The 22,552-nt window shown below is 45.0% G+C and overlaps 1 protein-coding gene across 1 annotated transcript in view; it reads left to right on the top strand.

The window, feature by feature from the left end:
- LOC115108763 (rho GTPase-activating protein 39-like) overlaps nucleotides 1–19,829 on the top strand; it is a 118,947-nt gene extending 99,118 nt beyond the window's left edge. The window contains exons 9-19 of the mRNA XM_065008518.1: nucleotides 15–779; nucleotides 3,531–3,695; nucleotides 3,925–4,110; nucleotides 4,392–4,418; nucleotides 4,690–4,762; nucleotides 4,981–5,121; nucleotides 6,900–6,973; nucleotides 16,266–16,465; nucleotides 17,527–17,618; nucleotides 18,699–18,868; nucleotides 19,008–19,829. Coding sequence (XP_064864590.1) covers nucleotides 15–779; nucleotides 3,531–3,695; nucleotides 3,925–4,110; nucleotides 4,392–4,418; nucleotides 4,690–4,762; nucleotides 4,981–5,121; nucleotides 6,900–6,973; nucleotides 16,266–16,465; nucleotides 17,527–17,618; nucleotides 18,699–18,868; nucleotides 19,008–19,202 — 2,088 coding nt within the window. The 3' untranslated portion in view covers nucleotides 19,203–19,829. The remainder of the gene's footprint in view (nucleotides 1–14; nucleotides 780–3,530; nucleotides 3,696–3,924; nucleotides 4,111–4,391; nucleotides 4,419–4,689; nucleotides 4,763–4,980; nucleotides 5,122–6,899; nucleotides 6,974–16,265; nucleotides 16,466–17,526; nucleotides 17,619–18,698; nucleotides 18,869–19,007) is intronic.
- Nucleotides 19,830–22,552: the final 2,723 nt, after the last annotated feature.

Genomic DNA, 22,552 nt, shown 5'->3' on the forward strand with positions numbered 1-22,552 from the left:
TCCTCCTCCAACAGTCCTCCTCCAGCCCCCGTTCTAAGACAGCCGACCGGCTCCTTCACTACGGGACCTCCACGGCCACCCCATCCTCCATGGGAGGGTATGGGGGCTCCTACGGAGGATCCTACACCCTCCAACACAGCCAGAGTCTGATACGGGACCCCCGGCTGCTGCTGGACTACGGGAGCGAGGAGGGGGGCGAGGGCGGAGGCCAGAGGTTGCTCTACGAGGACTCTATGTCCTGGAGCTCCAGTCAGCACCACTCCCTCTCCCTCTCTGGGTCTACAGGTGGAGGGGGCTTCTCGCCCGGGGGGAACCGCAAACGCAAGACCCGGAAACCGTCCCTGCCCCAGGAGTTGGGAAGGTGTGGAGGGGGTGGTGGTGTTGGGGCGGACTGGGAGGAGGGTCCGATGTCGGGGACCCTGTCAGAGGCAGTGTTGAACCAGGCCAGGCTGGCATGGGAGGCCCAGCAAGTGATGAAACAGAGGAGCAGTTGGGAATCAGCCCCGGGGGAAGGGGGCACGGCCAGGGGCTCTAACCAGGGAGGAGGGTCAAAAGACGGGTACGAGAGTGATGGGGCGGTGCCCCTGCCCCTGCCAGGCCCAGTGGTGAGGGCGTTTAGCGAGGACGAGGCGTTAGCACAGAGCGACGGGCACCGCGGGCATTACCACTGGAAACGCAGCACCTTCGACAGACTGGGCTTCCCTCAGGCACTGCTGGAGAAGAGCCTGTCTGTACAGACCAACCTGGCCTCGCCTGAACCCTTCCTACACCCCTCACAGGTGTCCACACACACACATACACACACACACGCACGCACGCACACACACACACATACACACACATACACATACACACACACTCACGCACGCACGCACACACACACACACACACACACACACACAGTCTGTCAGTGCAGTGCAGACTCTAGCTCTTATATTCTATGTCTCCATGTGTGTGTGTGTGTGTGTGCACATGTGACTGTGTGACTTCGAACTCTAGCTCATCTTCTCTGTCATAGAGTCACGCCCTAGCTGCCACAGGTTATTTTAATGGGGTTTATGTAATACCAGTTGTTGGAACCAAAATTATTTTCCAATCGTTTCGTTCTAAACAGAATAATTATTTTTTTTGTTCTGTTCCACTGGTCTGACCACCAAAATAATGTTCTGAACTGGTTTGAACCAAAAAAAGTCCAGGTTTATATTGTTCCTTCTGTTCCTTTTTAAACCTTAGAATTTTTTTAATTTTTACATTTAGCTTGACATTAGTTTACTTCACCAAGTATACAGTGTGGATTGAGCAGCTTGCTAGGGAGTGGGCAAGCTAAAGCTCAGTGAGTTGTTTGAGTGATGGAAAGACAAGTGTAGGGGGCGAGATACAACTGACATTTTGTGGGTGGGAAGCGAGAGAGGAGGAAGCTTGGCTTGGAGGAGGAAGCTTGGCTTGGAGGAGGGTGGAGGAGGAAGCTTGGCTTGAAGTGCTGGGCATCTTGTGTTGACATGCATTATCTGAATTAGGCCCACAGAATTATGCCTCCAGAGTAGCTTCTATGAAGGAACTTTGAATGTCTTTGAACGTCAGAGATTTAATATTGGACCAAAGCTTGCTATCTAGCTAACAAGCTTGTGTGTGCAGAGCGGTACCAGAATTTAAAACACGTCTTACCTTTTTGTAGTTAATAAATCCAGTGTAAAATGTGACAACTGTAGTACACCTAACTGGCATTCTAAAACATAATCCATTCTTCTCTAATTAATAATTGCTCTCCCTATCTTCTGAATCATGCTTTTAATGTCAGTAGGCCACAGCTATGCTTTGGAGGGGGAGGGGCTGCTAGACTACACACACACACACTGGCAAAGATTTTCAGCTGGTAGATAGCAGGCAGGCAGACAGAAGGCAGTCAGGCAGAAACTGGATGAAGTTTCTGATTGAAAGACGGAGGGCTTTGGCGTAGGCGCTTTGTTGTGTTTTTTTGTGGGACCAGAGCGTAAAATAACATTATTAACCGGTTCCCATTCTTTTCATATAACGGTTCTGTTTTGGAACAGTATAGATCACTTTCATTCCCGGTTCTGATTCTGTTCCTTGAATATATATATATATATATATTTTTTTTTTTACAGTTTTCTGTTCTGTTCCCTGAACCGGTTCCATCCCCTGTGTAATATCCATACTGCTGCTATTGCACTTACCTAGTGCCACTTAGACAGGGACTTACCTGGACTCTCTGTACCAGATAGACTACACACACGTTATGTTCTTCTATCCTCGTGGGAACCCAAAACATTTTTCCATTTTTCCAAATCCTATTTTTCCTAACCCCTAACCCTGAACCTAATCCTTACCATAACCTTAACCCTAACCCAAATCCTAAACCTAACTCCTAACCCTAATTGTAACCCTAACCCTAAACCTAACCCCTAAGTTTAAAAATGTTTGTCACCACGTATTTCCTTGTTTTAATATCCTCGTGGGGACTTTTGTTGATTTTAGGTCCCCACAAGGATAGAAAAACCAACACACATAACACACTGCCATGTACCATCACTTAGAATGTAGGCACAGATCACCGGACTACAGGAATGATCTAGACTCACTGTACCAGACAGGCCTACACTCACTTAGACACACACACACACACACACACACACACACACACACACACACACACACACACACACACACATACATCGCTGTACATGCACAGAAAGGCATTGACACACCAGGCCATGTGTGCTGCTGAATGTGTGAGACAGAGAGACAGCAGGTCTTCTTTAAGGTGTGAAGAGAGATGGGAGCCATGCCAGAGAAGGATGGGAGCCTGTGGGGGGAACTACAAGCCAGATTTATTCTGCTCCATATGTGCAACCCTGCCTACAGTACCTCTTTTTCCCATCACTCCATCACTCCAATTATCCATCCTTTCTCTAACTCGCTCCATCTCTCTCTCTCTCTCTCTCTCTCTCTCTCTCTCTCTCTCTCTCATTATATCTCCCATCACATTGTAAGACACACACAAACACACCCACACACACTTAACTTAGCCCTCACATAAGAGAAATCTGCCCCCATATCAACCATCAGAGAGAAAGAGGGTGGAAGAGAGAGATAGACTGGTGGGGGATGAGAGAGAGCGAGAGGGGAGGGGGTAGGCAGTTAGGGAGATGCGGGGGTTAGTGGAAAATAGCAGGCCTGAAAGTGCTTACCAAGGAATACAGTGCTACTCAAACTCAGAGCAGAGAGAAAGAAAGAAAGAAAAAATGAGACGTTAAAGGGAAAAAAAGATGTCCTCTACTCTCTCTTTCCTCACAGCATTCCCTTTTAACATCATGTGTTTGTCTACTGCTACTGTTTCTCTCTCTTTCTCTCTTTATCTCTGTCTCTCTCTCGCTCTCTCATTCTCAACCTCTCTCTTTCTCTCTGATTCTCAACCTCTCTCTTTCTCTCTCCCTCTCAACCTTACTCTCGCTTTCTCTCTCTCTCCCTCCCTCTCTCTCTGTCTCTCCTTCTCTTCCTCTCTCCCTCAGTCGGAGGATCTTGGAGCGTGTGCTCAGTTCGAGGCGAGTCGGAATGCTCGGAACATGATGCCCAGTGCCAGCTGTGGAGTGTTCCCAGAATTCACCTTGAGGAAGCCGTCCTCCGAGACCGACATTGAGAACTGGGCTTCCAAACACTTTAACAAACACACACAGGTACACCCACCCACACACACTTAACTTTACACTTTAACACACACTGATATATTACAGACACACACGCCGCTTTACAATTTAAAATACACAGGAACAGTCACACTCTCAGTACTCACTGCCTCACACAAACACATCTATATAATATCTAGTATAACTAAAGCTAAATATTGACCTATCATTCCTTCCTCCTCCTCCTTCCTCTCCCCCTCCTCCTCTTCCTCCCTCTCAGGGTCTGTTCCGGCGCAAGGTGTCCATAGCCAACATGCTGGCGTGGAGCAGTGAGCCAATCAAAAAGCCCATGATCGTGACGTCAGACCGTGCGGTGAAGAGAGAGGCGGTGGAGATCTTTAAACTCATCCAGACCTACATGGGAGACCGCCGGGCCAAGACTGACCCGCTCAATGTCGCCCTGGAGGTCTGCAGACTCTCTGATATCCTTATGTCATATCCCAAATGGCACCCTATTCTCTATATAGTGCACTACTTTTGGTCAAAAGTAATGCACTAAAAGGGGAAAGGGTGCCATTTTGGACTGAGCCATTGTCTCCCCTTCTGCAGCCATGTGTCATATATGTGCTTTAAGCTTCAATTTATCTTCAGTTTCTGATTTTGTGCATTAAGGAAATAAACATGACCTAATGATTCCACCCCCCCTCATTTCCTCTCTGTCTTTCTCTCTCTCTCTTTCGCGCCAAGACTGGCCCCCTGAACATCGCCCTAGAGGTCTGCACAGGCCCTTTTATTATCCCTCTCTCTCCGTTCTCTGCTTCTACTTGTTCATGTCTCTCTTTGAATTTACTTTCATTGTGTTGCTTCTCACTTCTCTACTTTTTTACTCTGTTATTTTATGCATTTATGTCTTTTAAGCTTCAATTTTCCTTCAGTTTATTAATTCTGCACATCATGGAAACATATGTGACTTTTAATAATTCCCTTCTCTCCCTTCTCTGTCCTTTCTCTCTTTCTTCTACCCCTCCCTCTCTTTTCTTCCCAGGTGGCAGTGCGTGGTTGGAGCAGCCAGGGTCTTCGTGATGAACTCTACATTCAGCTGTGTCGTCAGACTACAGGTACACACACAGACACACACACACGCTCACACACACTCACACACGGCCAGATTTACACCTGAACACACACAGCTACGTGCACACACACTGTGTAACACTAACAGTGTGTAAACTACTGGACACATAATTAACAAACCTATTAATTCATTAGACACAGGCTTGATGCACAGTCAACCTGAAGTCAAATGAACACTAACCTCATTCACTACTTCTCACAGAGAACTTCCGCTACGATAGTCTGGAGAGGGGCTGGGAGCTCATGGCTGTGTGTCTGGCCTTCTTCCCGCCTACACCTCGCTTCCACTCCTACCTGGAGGGATACATCTACAGACACATGGACCCCCTTAACGATACTAAAGGTTGGATGAGAGATAGTGTGTGATGTGTGTGGTTACGTGCATGTGTGTGTGGTGGCTAGCTGGCTGTGGCGATGCATTTTAATGGTGCACACAGACGTTGAGACTGGTGTTTTGTGGGTACTATTTAATGAAGCTGCCAGTTGAGGGCTTGTGAGGCGTCTGTTTCTCAAACTAGATACTCTAATGTACTTGTCCTGTTGCTCAGTTGTGCACCGGGGCCTCCCACTTTATATTCTGGTTAGAGACAGTTTGCTCTGTTCTGTGAAGGGAGCAGTACACAGCGTTGTACGAGATCTTCAGTTTCTTGGCAATTTCTCACATGGAATAGCCTTCATTTTTCAGAACAAGAATAGACTGATGAGTTTCAGAAGAAAGCTCTTTGTTTCTGGCTATTTTGAGTGTAATCAAACCCACAAATGCTGATGCTCCACATACTGAATTAGTCTAACGAAAGCCAGATTTATAGCTTCTTTAATCAGAACAACAGGTTTCAGATGTGCTAATATAATTGCGAAAGGGTTTTCTAATGTTTAATTAGCCTTTCAAAATTATAAACTTGGATTAGCAAACACAACGTGCCACTGGAACACAGGAGTGATGGTTGCTGATAAAGGGCCTCTGTACGCCTATGTAGATATTCCATTAAAAATCAGCCGTTTCCAGCTTCAATAGTCATTTACAACATTAACAATGTCTACACTGTATTTCTGATCAACTTGATGTTATTTTAATGGACAATTTTTTTTCTTTCTTTCAAAAACAAGGAAATGTCTAAGTGCCCCAAACTTTTGAACGGTAGTGTATACTTAAGCAATAAGTCACGAAGGGGTGTTGTATATGGCCAATATATCACGGCTAAGAGCTGTTCTTATGTACGACGCGATGCAGAGTGCCTGGACACAGCCCTTAGCCGGGTTATGTTGACCATATATCACAAACTCCCAGGTTGCCGTATTGCTATTATAACGGGTGTAATGTAATGTAATTAGAGCAGTAAAAATAAATGTTTTGTCACGCCCATGGTATACGGTCTAATATACCACTGCTTTCAGCTAATCAACATTCAGGGCTCCAACCACCCAGTTTATAATATAGTTTTTACTATAGTAATATTAGTGTTTATACTATAGTAAACTTTACTACAGTGTACTACAGGGATGTCCACAAAAACACTACAGTGAATACTACAGTATACTTCTGCAAAAAGTATACTTTAAATATAGTAATACTACAGTATTTAGAGCACAGTCTGCTATAGTATTTTTTTCATATGGGTGTCTACTAATTCATTTGACTAGATCATTTTGTTATCTGATTGAAAGGAGGTTCTCTCTCCACCTCTCCTCTCTGACCCATATTACATCTGTCTGCACTGCAGTCTCTCTAAGGGGAGAGTCCTGGGCATCAGTTCAGTCTTTTTACATTAGTGTAGGGTAACTGGTAACTGCTAGGACTGTTACCTCAGTGAAATCCTGCTGTTGTGTGTATGTAACTATGTAGACAACAGGAACTTGATGGTTGAACATTGTGTCAGTGTATGTGTGTTTGTGTGCGTGTGTTCTTGTAGGGTCAGGAGGACAGTGGCCTGGAGCAGTATGGTGTGTTTCCAGAATTAGACCAGTGTTACCCTCCAGTAATGAACTATTGTGTGTGTGTGTGTGTATTATCTCTGTTTCCTTCCTGTACCAGTGTTTTGAGTCCACGTCTCTTCGGTAATTACAACACGTTGCTGTATGATCTAACAACTAACCTCTGTGTGTGTGTGTTATTTCTTCCAGGAGTGGCGATCAGCGGCTATGCCAAATACTGTTACCGTAAACTGCAGAAGGCTGCTCTGACCGGAGCGAAGAAGGTCTGTGCTTGGTTATTCCCTGTTTTTTTTCTCTTCCTTCTAATCTTCCTCTCCTGGGATGTCTGTCTGTTGTCTCTGTACCTGGCGGGGCTGTGTCTGGGGGGCAAGTCTGCTCATCTTCCTCCCCTTTTAGCCGTAACGCAGTTAGTGCAGGGTTAGTTAGCTAGCTGTTAATTGGCTGACAGCACAGTAACCAAGGGGAGTAACAAGGTCTATGTAGCTAACTACTAGCCATCCCTAAGGCAACAACACACGCCACTTAATTAACACCCCTCCTCAGGCACGCCACACACACACAGACAAACACACACACGCACGGATACGCACACACACAAACAGAGACACTGTACACACCCTGATAACACGGCGTACCCCATCGCCATCTGATTAAGAATTCCATATCGGAATGCTCCCAGGGATGGGAATGGGAGGGGAATATGGGGCACAATGACATGCTACTTACACACAACACACACACACACTACATACACACACATTCAGCGGTATGTCACCATTGACTTGTATTGCTGCTTTCGGCTCTTATTTTCTGAATTTTAATAAGTAGATCAATCAAATGTATTTATGAAGCCCTTTTTACATCAGCAGATGCTTATACAGAAACCCAGCCTAAAACCCCAAACAACAAGCAATGCAGGTGTAGAAGCACGGTAGCTAGGAAAAACTCCCTAGAAAGGCAGGAACTTAGGAAGAAACCTAGAGAGGAACCAGGCTCTGAGGGGTGGCCAGTCCTCTTCCGGCTGTGCCGGGTGGAGATTATAAGAGTACATAGACATTAAGGCCATATTGTTCTTCAAGATGTTCAAACGTTCATAGATGACCAGCAGGGTCAGATAATAATAGGTGAATGAGAGGATAAGCTAAACTCCACTAAGTCTCATCATTTATCCTTTGATTTAGTATTTTACTGTTTGTGTGACAAAGGACTTCCTGTTTTTCCATTTCATTAGCCTCTCATTTGAATCATCTCCCTCTAGCTGTGTGTGCGTGTGTGTGTGTATTTGTCTTAATTTAGTTATTGTTTCAGCAAGCGGTGTACAAAATGTAGTGTATTATTAATGTAAATGTCTGGAGCAGGACTCCTGCTGAGACTGCTGGGACAACACGGCACACACACAAACGCACAAGCACACACAAAACACACACATGCTCACATGCTTCTTAACTAGTCCACCAATTACAGGGGCCCTTTAGGCAAATGTATCTTCTGAGTGTTTTTATACCAGATCACAACTCTACAGTCTGCCTCTGTTTATCAGGCTCCCAGACGGAGGAGTGTGTGTGTGTGTGTGTGTGTGTGTGTGTGTGTGCGCGTGTGTGTGCGTGTGTGTGTGTGTGTGTGTGTGTGTGCGCGAGAGAGAAGGGGGTAAGGCTGGGAGGGTGTGGAGGGAAGGTTGGGTGTCATGGAAACCATCTCCTGGGGGACGTTCCATTCCGTTGTTCATCTATGCTCGCCCTGACCTAAAAAAACACTATCTGACTAACTGACTCACTAAACCAGTTCCGATCGATACAAGCCCAGTTAGCTGTCGGTTTTAGACCAGTACCAATCATTATCAGGCCACTCCACTGGTTTAAATGGGTTGTAATATAATGGCGTCTCTCTACTGCCCACTGGGCACAGACTTCAGTTCATCATCTAGTTTTGATATACATTTAGTTGAGTTGTCAACTAACATGAATTCAACGTGAAATCAACAAAAAATGTCACCACACTGCAAATTAATTACTTAAAAATCATACAATGTGATTTTCTGGATTTTTGAATTAGATTCCGTCTCTCACAGTTGAAGTGTACCTATGATATAAAATTACAGACCTCTACATGCTTTGTAAGTGGGAAAACCTGCAATATCGGCAGTGTATCAAATACTTGTTCTCCCCACTGTAGTGTATAAGAGGTCATACAATAAGTTTTGTAGTGATTCATATGTTGATGATGTAAATAATATTTGCTGGTCTGTGGTGTGTAATGAGGAGCAACCAGACGCTGTACTTGGGATCTCTATGGGATCTCAATCAATCACATCTGGGAACTGTTGGATCGGAGGGTGAGGGCTAGGCCCATTCACAAAAAATATAAATACCTCATTCAGACCCTTTGCTTTGAAACTCGAAAATTGAGCTCAGGTGCATCCTGTTTCCATTGAACATCCTTGAGATGTTTCTACAACTTGATTGGAGTCCCCTTGTGGTAATTTCAATTGATTGCACAGGCATACACCTGTCTATATAAGGTCCCATAGTTGACAGTGCATGTCAGAGCAAAAACCAAGCCATGAGGTCAAAGGAATTGTCGGTAGAGCACCGAGACAGGATTGTGTCAAGGCACGGATTTGGGGAACAGTACCAGAAATGTCTGCAGCATTGAAGCTTCCCAAGAACACAGATGCCTCCAACATTCTTAAATGGAAGAATTTTGGAACCACCAAGACTCTTCCTAGAGCTGGCCCTGGCCAAACTGAGCAATCAGGGGAGAAGGGCCTTGGTCAGGGAGGTGACCAAGAACCCGATGGTCACTTTGACAGAGCTCCAGAGTTTCTCTGTGGAGATTGGACAACCTTCCAGAAGGACAACCACCTCTGCAACACTCCACCAATCAGACGTTTATTGTAGAGTGGCCAGATGTAAGCCACTCCTCAGTAAAAGGCACATGACAGCCTGGATGGAGTTTGCCAAAAAATCACCTAAAAGACAAGATTCTCTGGTCTGATGAAACCAAGATTAATCTCTTTGGCCTGAATGCCAAGCTTCACATCTGGAGGAAACCTTTGTGAAGAATGGTGGTGGCAGCATCATGTTGTGGGTATATTTTTCAGCAGCAGGGACTGGGAGACTAGTCAGGATCAAGGGAAATATTATTATTATTTTACCTTTATTTAACTAGGCAAGTCAGTTAAGAACAAATTCTTATTTACAATGATGGCCTACCGGGGAACAGTGGGTTAACTGCCTTGTTCAGGGCCAGGACGACAGATTTTTATCTTGTCAGCACGGGGATTCAACCCAGCAACCTTTCTATTACTGCTGGCCCAACGCTCTAAAAACTAGGCTATCTGGCGCCCAAAGATGAACAGAGCGAATTACAGCGAGATCCTTGATGAAAACCTGCTCCAGAGTGCTCAGGACCTCAGATTGGGGTGAATGTTCACCTTCCAACAGGACAAAGACCCTAAGTACAAAGCCAGCATAAACACAGGAGTGGCTTCAGGACAAGTCTCTGAATGTCCTTGAGTGGCCCAGGCATTTGACTTGAACCCGATCAAACATCTCTGGAGAGACCTGAAAATTGCTGTGCAGCAACGCTCCCCATCCAACCTGACAGAGCTTGAGAGGATCTGCAAAGAAAAATGTGAGAAACTCCCCAAATACAGGTGTGCCAAGCTTGTAGTATCATACACAAGAAGACTTGAGGTTGTAATCATTGCCAAAGGTGCTTCAACAAAGTACGGAGTAAAGGGTCTGAATACTTATGTAAATGTGATATTTCAGTTTTTTTATTTAAGACATTTACAAAAAATTCTAAAACATGTTTTTGCTTTGTCATTATGGGGTATTGTGTGTAGATTGGTGAGGAAAACAAACAATTTAATACATTTTAGAATAAGGCTGTAACGTAACAAAATGTGGAAAAAGTCAAGGGGTCTGAATACTTTCCAAATGCACTGTATATATTTTTGGAATAATGTGTAAAATTGCATGAGATTAGCTTTAAAACAGCTAAATAAATCTCTGCCCCATGCAAAATTTGTAGAATTGCAGGAAATTTGCTTTAAAACTGCAAAAAAAAATATCCGCCAGCAAGGGGTGTGAATACATGGGCTCGCATGGGTTGTAAGGTGGGGGTTTGTTACTACGCGGATAAATTACATTATCCATCCAGACGTTTGGCACCCAGGCAATTTGTGTGATCGGACCATCTAATATCCCTGCGTAAACCAGACTACTAGCCTCCCACTGGGCACAAGACGTAATTTCAACGTGGAGAATTGGGTACGGTTCTTATAGTGGATATTACGTTGAAGATCTGACGTTGTTTGGCCAAAATATCATATAATGGTATTTTTCACATTTTTGACGGTATGATGGTATTTGACGGTATTTAATATTTTTGATTAATAAAAGTTCTACATTTACTTTATGAGTAGTGAGTGATCCCAGGGTGCTTTATGAGTAGTTAGTGATCCTAGGGTGCTTTATGAGTAGTGAGTGATCCTAGGGTGCTTTATGAGTAGTGAGTGATCCTAGGGTGCTTTATGAGTAGTGAGTGATCCTAGGGTGCTTTATGAGTAGTGAGTAATCCTAGGGTGCTTTATGAGTAGTGAGTGATCCTAGGGTGCTTTATGAGTAGTGAGTGATCCCAGGGTGCTTTATGAGTAGTTAGTGATCCTAGGGTGCTTTATGAGTAGTGAGTGGTCCAAGGGTGCTTTATGAGTAGTGAGTGATCCCAGGGTGCTTTATGAGTAGTGAGTGATCCTAGGGTGCTTTATGAGTAGTGAGTGATCCTAGGGTGCTTTATGAGTAGTGAGTGATCCTAGGGTGCTTTATGAGTAGTGAGTAATCCTAGGGTGCTTTATGAGTAGTGAGTGATCCTAGGGTGCTTTATGAGTAGTGAGTGATCCTAGGGTGCTTTATGAGTAGTGAGTGGTCCTAGGGTGCTTTATGAGTAGTGAGTGATCCTAGGGTGCTTTATGAGTAGTGAGTGATCCTAGGGTGCTTTATGAGTAGTGAGTGATCCCAGGGTGCTTTATGAGTAGTGAGTGATCCTAGGGTGCTTTATGAGTAGTGAGTGATCCTAGGGTGCTTTATGAGTAGTGAGTGATCCTAGGGTGCTTTATGAGTAGTGAGTGATCCTAGGGTGCTTTATGAGTAGTGAGTGATCCTAGGGTGCTTTATGAGTAGTGAGTGATCCTAGGGTGCTTTGAGTAGTGAGTGATCCTAGGGTGCTTTATGAGTAGTGAGTGATCCTAGGGTGATTTATGAGTAGTGAGTGATCCTAGGGTGGCAACACATACATTCTAAATGATTTAAAGGGGTCTTTCTCCTTTCTGCTTGTTTTATACTGTTCAATTCAACTTCAACCTAAAATCATTTCCTGCATTTCCATCAATTTCTGCATTTCCTGCACTCATTTGAGATCATTTCCACACTGCCACAATATGGGCAATAAAACTAGGCCTTATTTTTAACCAAATGTTGCAATTGCGATTTAGATCAAAACATTTGGTGAACTTTTGGAGTCATGGAAATATAAAGTTTATTCTAATTCTATAGTTAGAATATAAATAATAATGGGCACTTTGAATACAGTGTTGTTTGACATGACAACAAATGAAAATGCCATGGATGAGTTATTGTGACAGGTTAGGAACCAAAGTGATGTGAGTGCTTCCTAGGGGACACTATAATCTTTGGCTACATTAAATCTTTATTCATGTAGCCAATGTATTCATGCTTAGCCTATTTCCTCTTTGATTTAGAAGATACTGTTGCACAAACAACATGCTGATTTAGGCCTCCACCAGCACTGGTATCAGGCTGTATTAGCTAGCTACGTTTGCTGTGGCTCAGTACTTTTATTAGCTAGTTACCTTGCCAGCTAACTAGCGATTAGCATTAGTGCTAAGAAAATACAAACTAGCTGTTTGCAGATGTAAGAAACACAAACTAATATTGTAATTATAGAATGCTTGTGGATTTATATTTAGATCAAAGTGGAAACAACATCGTTGTCATCAACATTGTTGCATGTGCTGCATTGACCATGCAGACTAAACGCAAGTGTCTCGTGGTCAAGCAACACTAGGTCTGTGTGGAAAGCAGCATGGAGAGAGAGAGAGACCTGTGACCTGTTGCCACAAGAAAAGGTCAACCAGTGAAGAACAAACACCACTGTATATACAACCCATTTTTATTTTTTTTCCCTTTTGTACTTTAACCATTTGTACATCGTTACAACACTGTATATATACATAATATGATATTTGTAATGTCTTTATTCTTTTGGAACATCTGTGGTTGTAATGTTTACTGTTCATTTTTATTGTTTATTTAACTTTTGCATATTATCTACTCCACTTGCATTGACAATGTAAACATATGTTTCCCATGCCAATAAAGCCCCTTGAATTGAATTGAATTGAGAGAGCAGAGAGGGATGAGGGACTAAACTATAAAACATGGACGTTACACACGGCGTATCACATTTAACAAACCAAACATTCAAATACTGTTATAGAAGGTAAAGTAAAAACCCAAACCGGTCCGTGGATAAATACCGGTATATAGTAAAATACGGTATACCACCCTGCACTACGTTGTTTCAAAGGTACAATTTCAACATATTTTATGCAAGGTTTGTCTATTTTGAAAGTTGGTTACCATGATGACATGATCTTGTGGTTGAAATGTTATCCTCTTAACAATAGTTTATGCTAATTACTTTTTTCTAATTCAATGTATTTTCCGGGTAGATTCCACATCACAATATGTTGACAAATTAGGTGAAACAACATTGATTTAACCAGTTTGTGCCCAGTGGGCTACATCTAGCTCAGTTCATGTGAAATATTTTGAATATTGGAGATTGAAATAGAATGAATAGAGCTGACAGGTTTCTTTATTCTATCTAATATCAGTTATATATCACAATACATTTCTATTTGAAAGTTTGCTAACATTACATCCTCTCAAACAGGCCCCAATGTGACCATGGAGCAATAATTCTACTTCCTGTCATGGAATGGTGCTTCTCTCTTTCCGACCACAGGAGGGGGCCAGTGAGGCAGTCATCTGCTGTCTACACTATAGAGTGCCTCTATAGAGGCAGAAACAGACAGAGGGCTGAACTGAAGGAAAGGGAAGATGAGGGACAGAGGAAAGACAGATGGAGAGTGAGACCAAGGGATAGAGGGAGGATCAGAGCAAAGGAGCAGTAAGGAATTGACTGGGATGGAGAGGGAGGAAGACGAATAGACAGGGAATGAAAGAGTGAAAATATGGATTGATAGTGGTGGGTAGTGTAATTAATTGTGTGTGTTTGTGTGTGTGTGTGTGTGTGTGTGTGTTCCTGTCGCCTATCACCCGTGGCGATGTCAGCCTGTGATAGCGGGCACTGGTGGTTGGCATAGCGTGTGTGAGGCATGTAGCATGTGCCAGCATCTCTGCAGGGTGGTAATAGAGACCGTTTGTCACTTGGTGGACTCACACATACACACCCTGAATGCAGCCTGTAGCCTGAGGCACAGTGTTTGACTGGTATTAACCCCAGAGCAGAGCCTCTACCGGGGGATTAATAGTACTGATTATGCCCTTGTGAAGGAAGATCAAACCCACTGAACGCTCTCACTTTCCCTCGCTGTCTCTCTCTCTTCCCTTTTCCTCATCCTTTAACCATGCTCTCTTTTCCTCATCCTTTAACCATGCTCTCTTTTCCTCATCCTTTAACCATGCTCTCTTTTCCTCATCCTTTAACCATGCTCTCTTTTCCTCATCCTTTAACCATGCTCTCTTTTCCTCATCCTTTAACCATGTTCTCTTTTCCTCATCCTTTAACCATGCTCTCTTTTCCCCATCCTTTAACCATGCTCTCTTTTCCTCATCCTTTAACCATGCATCCTTTAACCATGCTCTTTTTCCTCATCCTTTAACCATGCTCTCCTCATCCTTTAACCATGCTCTCTTTTCCTCATCCTTTAACCATGCTCTCTCTTCTCTTTTCCTCATCCTTTAACCATGCTCTCTTTTCCCCATCCTTTAACCATGCTCTCTCTTCTCTTTTCCTGATCCTTTAACCATGCTCTCTTTTCCTCATCCTTTAACCATGCTCTCTCTTCCCTTTTCCTCATCCTTTAACCATGCTCTCTTTTCCTCATCCTTTAACCATGCTCTCTTTTCCCCATCCTTTAACCATGCTCTCTCTTCCCTTTTCCTCATCCTTTAACCATGCTCTCTTTTCCCCATCCTTTAACCATGCTCTCTTTTCCCCATCCTTTAACCATGCTCTCTTTTCCTCATCCTTTAACCATGCTCTCTTTTCCTCATCCTTTAACCATGCTCTATTTTCCCCTTAAAATGTAGAATTGATATGTTTGATTTACCTCTCCATTTCAACCATTTCAACTAAAAATTAGTTAAAGAATAGGAACAAATCGAATCAAACTTTAAATGCACTTTAATATAGTTTGATTTGATTTAATCATATTCTTTAACTTTTCTTTTTGGTTGAGATGGAGACTTGAATCCAACATATTTTTTAATTATGAATTTAGATACATTTATGAATACCATTATTTTTCAGTAAACACGCAGTTGCTAAACATAGTGTGTAATATGTGACTTTGGGCTTCGCCTCAAGAGCCGTAGTTTTATATTATGGCAGAACTGTTCATTTTTGTTACATTTTTTTTTTTTTTAAACTGATATCACATCTACATAAGTTTTCAGACCCTTTACTCAGTACTTTGTTGAAACACCTTTAGCAGCAATTACAGCATTGAGTCTTGTTGGGTATGATGCTACAAGCTTGGCACATCTGTGTTTGGGGAGTTTCTCCCATTCTTCTCTACAGATCCTCTCAAGTTCTCTCAGGTTGGATGGGGACTGTTGCTGCAAAGCTATTTTCAGGTCTCCAGAGATGTTAGATTGGGTTCAAGTCCGAGCACTGGCTGGGCCACTCAAGGACATTCAGAGATTTGTATTGAAGCAACTCCTGTATTGTCTTGGCTGTGTGTTTAGTGTCGTTGTCCTGTTGGAAGGTGAAACTTCTCCCCAGTCTGAGGTCTTGAGCACTCTGGAGCAGGTTTTCATCAAGGATCTCTCTGTACTTTGCTCCGTTCATCTTTGCCTCGATCCTGACTAGTCTCCCAGTCCCTGCCACTGAAAAACCAACCATTATAAAAGGTTAAAGATAGGTTTTAAATCAACTTGTGAATTGTATTGAATATAGCCATGTTCCCCCTTTGTATCTTAATGTCCAGTATAGGAAATCCTCATTTGTACCCTAGTTTATAGAAAAAAACAAATGTACTCTAAATCTCTACCCGAAAAGAATGGGCCACCTCTCTGAACCTGGTTCCTCTCTAGGTTCATTCCTTCTATGGAACTTTTCCAGGCCACTCTGCTTCTGCCTCTGCATTGCATGCTCTGGCATTTAGGCCGGGTAACTTTAAGCACTTTGTGACAACTGCTGAAGTAAAAAGGGCTTTATAAAATACATTTGATTTATTGATTAATTGATAGATTGATTGACGTATCTGCCTGTGTTGTAATCCAGGGGTTGCAGAAGCCGTGTCTGGAGGAGATTAAACACGCCAGGAACGCCATCTTCAGCCCCTCCATGTTTGGCTCTTCCCTGGAGGAAGTGATGTCACTGCAGAAGGAGCGTTACCCCGACAGCCAGCTGCCCTGGGTCCAGACACGCCTCTCTGAGGAGGTCCTGGGTCTTAATGGAGACCAAATAGAGGGCATCTTCAGGTCAGTACCTACCTCTCACTCACTAACACTAGGGAGAGAGGTAGGGAGGGCGAGAGGGAGGAGTGGAAGTGGGGTAAAGGGAAGGAGGGAGGAGTTAGTAGTATTAGACATGCCTGTCAGTGAAGATCCTGGGCCCAGATTCACAAAACACTTCTTACGCAAAAACTTAAGAAGTTTCTTAAGAAAAAAAATAAGAAGTTCATAGGATAGTTCCTACGTGCAATTCCTCAACAATATCTTAAGATGTAATGATTTTCTTACAAATTTCTCAAATATCTTGTTGTTGTTAGGCAACTGTTTTAGCTAGCTATCTAGCTAGCAATGGCAATCATATTAGTATATTTCATACTGATATTACTGTTCTAAAACCCCACCTCTTTAAGGAATACCTAGGATAGGATAAAGTAATCCTTCTCACCCCCCCTTAAAAGATTTAGATGCACTATTGTAAAGTGGCTGTTCCACTGGATGTCATAAGGTGAACGCACCAATTTGTAAGTCGCTCTGGATAAGAGCATCTGCTAAATGACTTAAATGTAAATGTAATGTAAAACGTGTTCTTGGGTTTAAAATAATCAATACTGAAACTTTCAGATGAAGTTTGTGAGTGAAATAACATATTCTATTGCTTTCATGAGCTTTTTCTCTCACTGCCCTGAGTTTAAGACAATGGTTTAGCTATCTTGGAATTTCATTTCCAAAAACTTTATTTTCAAGAATCTAATTTCTTCTTAACTTTTTGCTTACAGAGAAACAGAAGAAATAGCGCAAGACCATTTCCAATAACCTTTTTGAGGAATAGCAACTTTGCTTAACAAACATTTCGTTACACCCGCAATATCTGCTAAACACATGTATATGACCAATAAAATAGTTAAGGAAAAAAGTCAGTTAAGAAGAAATATCTTAAGAAGGTTTTGTTAATCTGGGCGCTAGTACTTAATGGAGACCAGACAAAGGAAGAGCAATACATGAATGAGCTAGAGGGATTGGTAAAGGGATAGAAATGCTGTGAGGAAGGAAGGAGGAGTCTAATGTGTTTCTGACCCCTGACCTCACAGGGTTCCAGGTGACATAGATGAGGTCAACGCTCTCAAACTGCAAGTGGACCAATGGAAGATCCCCACGGACCTGGAGGACCCACACATCCCAGGTAATAAACACACTGTACACCAGTGATGGCTGGTGGCACTTTAAATGGGGAGTACGGGTACATAGTAATGGCTATGCACCCTCCCCTAGCCCCAGGCCCTCCCCCAGGCCCTCCCCCTTCTCTCCAACCCTCCCTAGCCCTAGCCCCAGCCCCCCTCTTCTCTTCCACCCTCCCCTAGCCCCAGGGCCTCCCCTTCTCTCCCACCCCCTCCCCTAGCCCCAGGGCCTCCCCCTTCTCTCCAACCCTCCCTAGCCCTAGCCCCAGCCCCCCTCTTCTCTTCCACCCTCCCCTAGCCCCAGGGCCTCCCCTTCTCTCTCACCCCCTCCCCTAGCCCCAGGGCCTCCCACTTCTCTCCAACCCTCCCCTAGCCCAAGCCCCAGCCCCCCTTCTCTTCCACCCTCCCCTAGCCCAAGCCCCAGCCCCCCTTCTCTTCCACCCTCCCTAGCCCAAGCCCCAGCCCCCCTCTTCTCTTCCACCCTCCCCTAGCCCCAGGCCCTCTGCGGTGCTCTAATTCTCTCTGAATATTAATAGCCAACACCAAAGCATGTTAGGAGCTACAGCAGCAGGTCAACATGATTGGATGACCCACCCCCAGCACACACACACACATTCCCCCCACCACACTGACACACTGAATGGGCCCGCTGCTAAACTACTGCAATTTTTATAAATAACAATCAAATAGATTTCATAGCAGAAAAGAAGGAGCAATCCTGTGTGGAGGTTGGCAGAGGTCATCATCCGTCACAACTCTATTACCAACACAGACATGGATTGAGCACACACTCACACATAGAGAAGTGCCATGGTGTTCTTCTGGTCTGTTCTGTGTGTGATTAAGGCATTAGTGTCAGAGCGTAGAGGGGGCTGTGTGTCTGACCAGTCAACTGTTTCTGTCTCTTGATTGGACTGTCAATGAATTTATAAAAAAAATTGACTTACACTGTACATACAGATAGCTAGAGCCCAAAAATAACTATTTCTCACCGTCTCCCTTTTCCAATTCTACCTCTTTTGCCCTTCTCTCTCCCCCCTCTCTGCTCCCCTTATTCCCACCCCACCCCCCGACAACCCAACCAGCCTCTCTGTTGAAGTTGTGGTACAGGGAGTTGGAGGAGCCGTTGATTCCTCATGAGTTCTATGAGGAGTGTATCAGTCACTATGATGACCCTGAGGCTGCAGTCAACGTAGTGATGGGTCTTCCTCACATCAACAAACTGGTGCTCTGCTACCTCATACGCTTTCTACAGGTAACACACACATCATCTGCTCCAAACTCATCTTCTGTTCCAAATACACACTATCAACTTCAGCATCACCCACTTCCTATAGGTAGCAAACACACACACAATCAAACACACCCATCATCATCTCTCTCTCTCCCTCCAGGTGTTTGGCCAGCCTGCCAACGTGGTGATCACTAAGATGGATGTGAACAACCTGGCCATGGTGATGGCCCCTAACTGCCTGCGTTGCCAGTCAGACGACCCACGCATCATCTTTGAGAACACACGCAAAGAGATGTCCTTCATCCGCGTGCTCATCCAGCGCCTCGACACTAGCTTCATGGACAGATTGCTATAGCCCCCCAAACCCTGCTCCATCACCCCAGGCCAACGACACAGGACCCCCATTGCCCTGCTATAGCCCCCCAAACCCTGCTCCTGTACCCCAGCCGATGACACAGGACCCCCACCTCCCTGCTATAGCCCCCCAAACCCTGCCTCTGCACCCCAGGCCAACGACATGGGACCCCAACCTCCCTGCTATAGCCCCCAAACCCTGCCTCTGCAACCCAGGCCAACGACATAGGACCCCAACCTCCCTGCTATTGCCCCCAAAACCCAACTCCTATACCCCAGGCCAATGATACAGGACCCCCACCTCCCTGTTATAGCCCCCAAACCCTGCTCCTGTACCTCAGACCAACATCATCGGACCCCAATCCCCTTCCCTGCTATAGCCCCCACTTTTAACTTCTCAACCAGAAACAGGATGCCCCCAACTTCGACTGTACCCTTAAACCTCCCAAGGCCCCACCGGCCCCCAGACCCTGCTATAGCCCCCAACAATAACTGTACCCCCGACCAACTAGTTGGGACATCCCCCAACTCCAACTACTGCCCACTAAACCCAGCTATAACCTCCCAACTTCAACTACTGCCCACTAAACCCAGCTATAACCTCCCAACTTCAACTACTGCCCACTAAACCCAGCTGTAACCTCCCAACTTCAACTATTGCCCGCTAAACCCAGCTATAACCTCCCAACTTCAACTACTGCCCGCTAAACCCAGCTATAACCTCCCAACTTCAACTACTGCCCACTAAACCCAGCTGTAACCTCCCAACTTCAACTACTGCCCGCTAAACCCAGCTATAACCTCCCAACTTCAACTACTGCCCGCTAAACCCAGCTATAACCTCCCAACTTCAACTACTGCCCGCTAAACCCAGCTATAACCCCCCAACTTCAACTACTGCCCGCTAAACCCAGCTATAATCTCCCAACTTCAACTACTGCCCACTAAACCCAGCTATAACCTCCCAACTTCAACTATTACCCACTAAACCCAGCTATAACCTCCCAACTTCAACTATTGCCCGCTAAACCCAGCTATAACCTCCCAACTTCAACTGCTGCCCACTAAACCCAGCTATAACCTCCGAACTTCAACTACTGCCCACTAAACCCAGCTGTAACCTCCCAACTTCAACTACTGCCCACTAAACCCAGCTATAACCTCCCAACTTCAACTACTGCCCGCTAAACCCAGCTATAACCTCCCAACCTCAATTACTGCCCACTAAACCCAGTTATAACCTCCCAACTTCAACTACTGCCCGCTAAACCCAGCTATAACCTCCCAACTTCAACTACTGCCCACTAAACCCAGCTATAACCTCCGAACTTCAACTACTGCCCACTAAACCCAGCTGTAACCTCCCAACTTCAACTATTGCCCGCTAAACCCAGCTATAACCTCCCAACTTCAACTACTGCCCACTAAACCCAGCTATAACCTCCGAACTTCAACTACTGCCCACTAAACCCAGCTGTAACCTCCCAACTTCAACTACTGCCCACTAAACCCAGCTATAACCTCCCAACTTCAACTACTGCCCGCTAAACCCAGCTATAACCTCCCAACCTCAATTACTGCCCACTAAACCCAGTTATAACCTCCCAACTTCAACTACTGCTCGCTAAACCCAGCTATAACCTCCCAACTTCAACTACTGCCCACTAAACCCAGCTATAACCTCCCAACTTCAACTATTGCCCACCAAACCCAGCTATAACCTCCCAACGTCAACTACTGCCCACTAAACCCAGCTATAACCTCCCAACTTCAACTTCTACCCTCTAAACCCAGCTATAACCTCCCAACTTCAACTACTGCCCGCTAAACCCAGCTATAACCTCCCAACCTCAATTACTGCCCACTAAACCCAGCTATAACCTCCCAACTTCAACTACTGCCCGCTAAACCCAGCTATAACCTCCCAACTTCAACTACTGCCCACTAAACCCAGCTATAACCTCCCAACTTCAACTATTGCCCACCAAACCCAGCTATAACCTCCCAACGTCAACTACTGCCCACTAAACCCAGCTATAACCTCCCAACTTCAACTACTGCCCACTAAACCCCACTGTAACCTCCCAACTTCAACTACTATCCACTAAACCCAGCTATAACCTCCCAACTTCAACTACTGCCCACTAAACCCAGCTATAACCTCCCAACTTCAACTATTGCCCGCTAAACCCAGCTATAACCTCCCAACTTCACCTACTGCCCCTTAAACCCAGCTATAACCTCCCAACTTCAACTATTGCCCGCTAAACCCAGCTATAACCTCCCAACTTCACCTACTGCCCCTTAAACCCAGCTATAACCTCCCAACTCCAACTACTGCCCGCTAAACCCCACTGTAACCTCCCAACTCCAACTACTGCCCGCTAAACCCAGCTATAACCTCCCAACTTCAACTACTGCCCGCTAAATCCAGCTATAACCTCCCAACTTCAACTACTGCCCACTAAACCCAGCTAATAACCTCCCAACTTCAACTACTGGCCCCCAAACCAGGATGACCCCTATCTCCCAGGCGGAGTCTCATCCCAGTCTGAGCCCTCTACCGCCACTCTACACACAGGGACTTGCATCGCACAGACATTGTACAGGGTTACACACACACTCACCTAGACATACTCTCACATGTACATTTACTGACACACACACACATACTCTCACTTCTATAGTACACATCCATATACACAATGACAATGCTTAGAGTGACAAATGGCTGACCAACACAGTGCAAGATCGATGGGATCAACCTGTATCATTATTGAGATATACTCAGCCTACTATTGTCATAAATACACACAATGTCGCACGCACACACACACACAGCTGTTTGACTCCCTACCCACCCAAACGGCTATCACTGTCCAACATGTTTTGGTGCTGTCCACTCCCCAGTCCCCGCCTCTCTCCCAATACAAACCAATCACGTCTGCTTCCCCCTTCCTGATTCCCTGTGAGTTCTCAAATGAGGGCGTCAGTCCACCTATCAGCTCCAAGCCTAGAGAAACATGCACACTGCCATGAAGTCCCGTTTATCTGTCTGCACTGTTGTCACCAACCAACTGATGTCGATAAAGTTATTTTGTTATTTTGGACGGCGGTGGCTGATCCAGGACAGGTTTTAGAGGGGATCACCGCAGCACTGCCAATCAACTGTGTCTGTCGCAACAGGAAGTGATGTCAGACACTGTTCCACAGGACTTCCTGTGAGACTTTAGAAATACTGATTTACCCCCTGCACCCCCTACCACCCATCCCCTTGGCCATAGCCACTTCTGCCCCCTTCACCCCTCTGACCCCCCAGACAACCACACAACCTCACCCTCCCCTCGCCTC

Source organism: Oncorhynchus nerka, linkage group LG24 (assembly GCF_034236695.1).
Source record: "Oncorhynchus nerka isolate Pitt River linkage group LG24, Oner_Uvic_2.0, whole genome shotgun sequence".
Lineage (NCBI taxonomy): Eukaryota > Metazoa > Chordata > Actinopteri > Salmoniformes > Salmonidae > Oncorhynchus > Oncorhynchus nerka.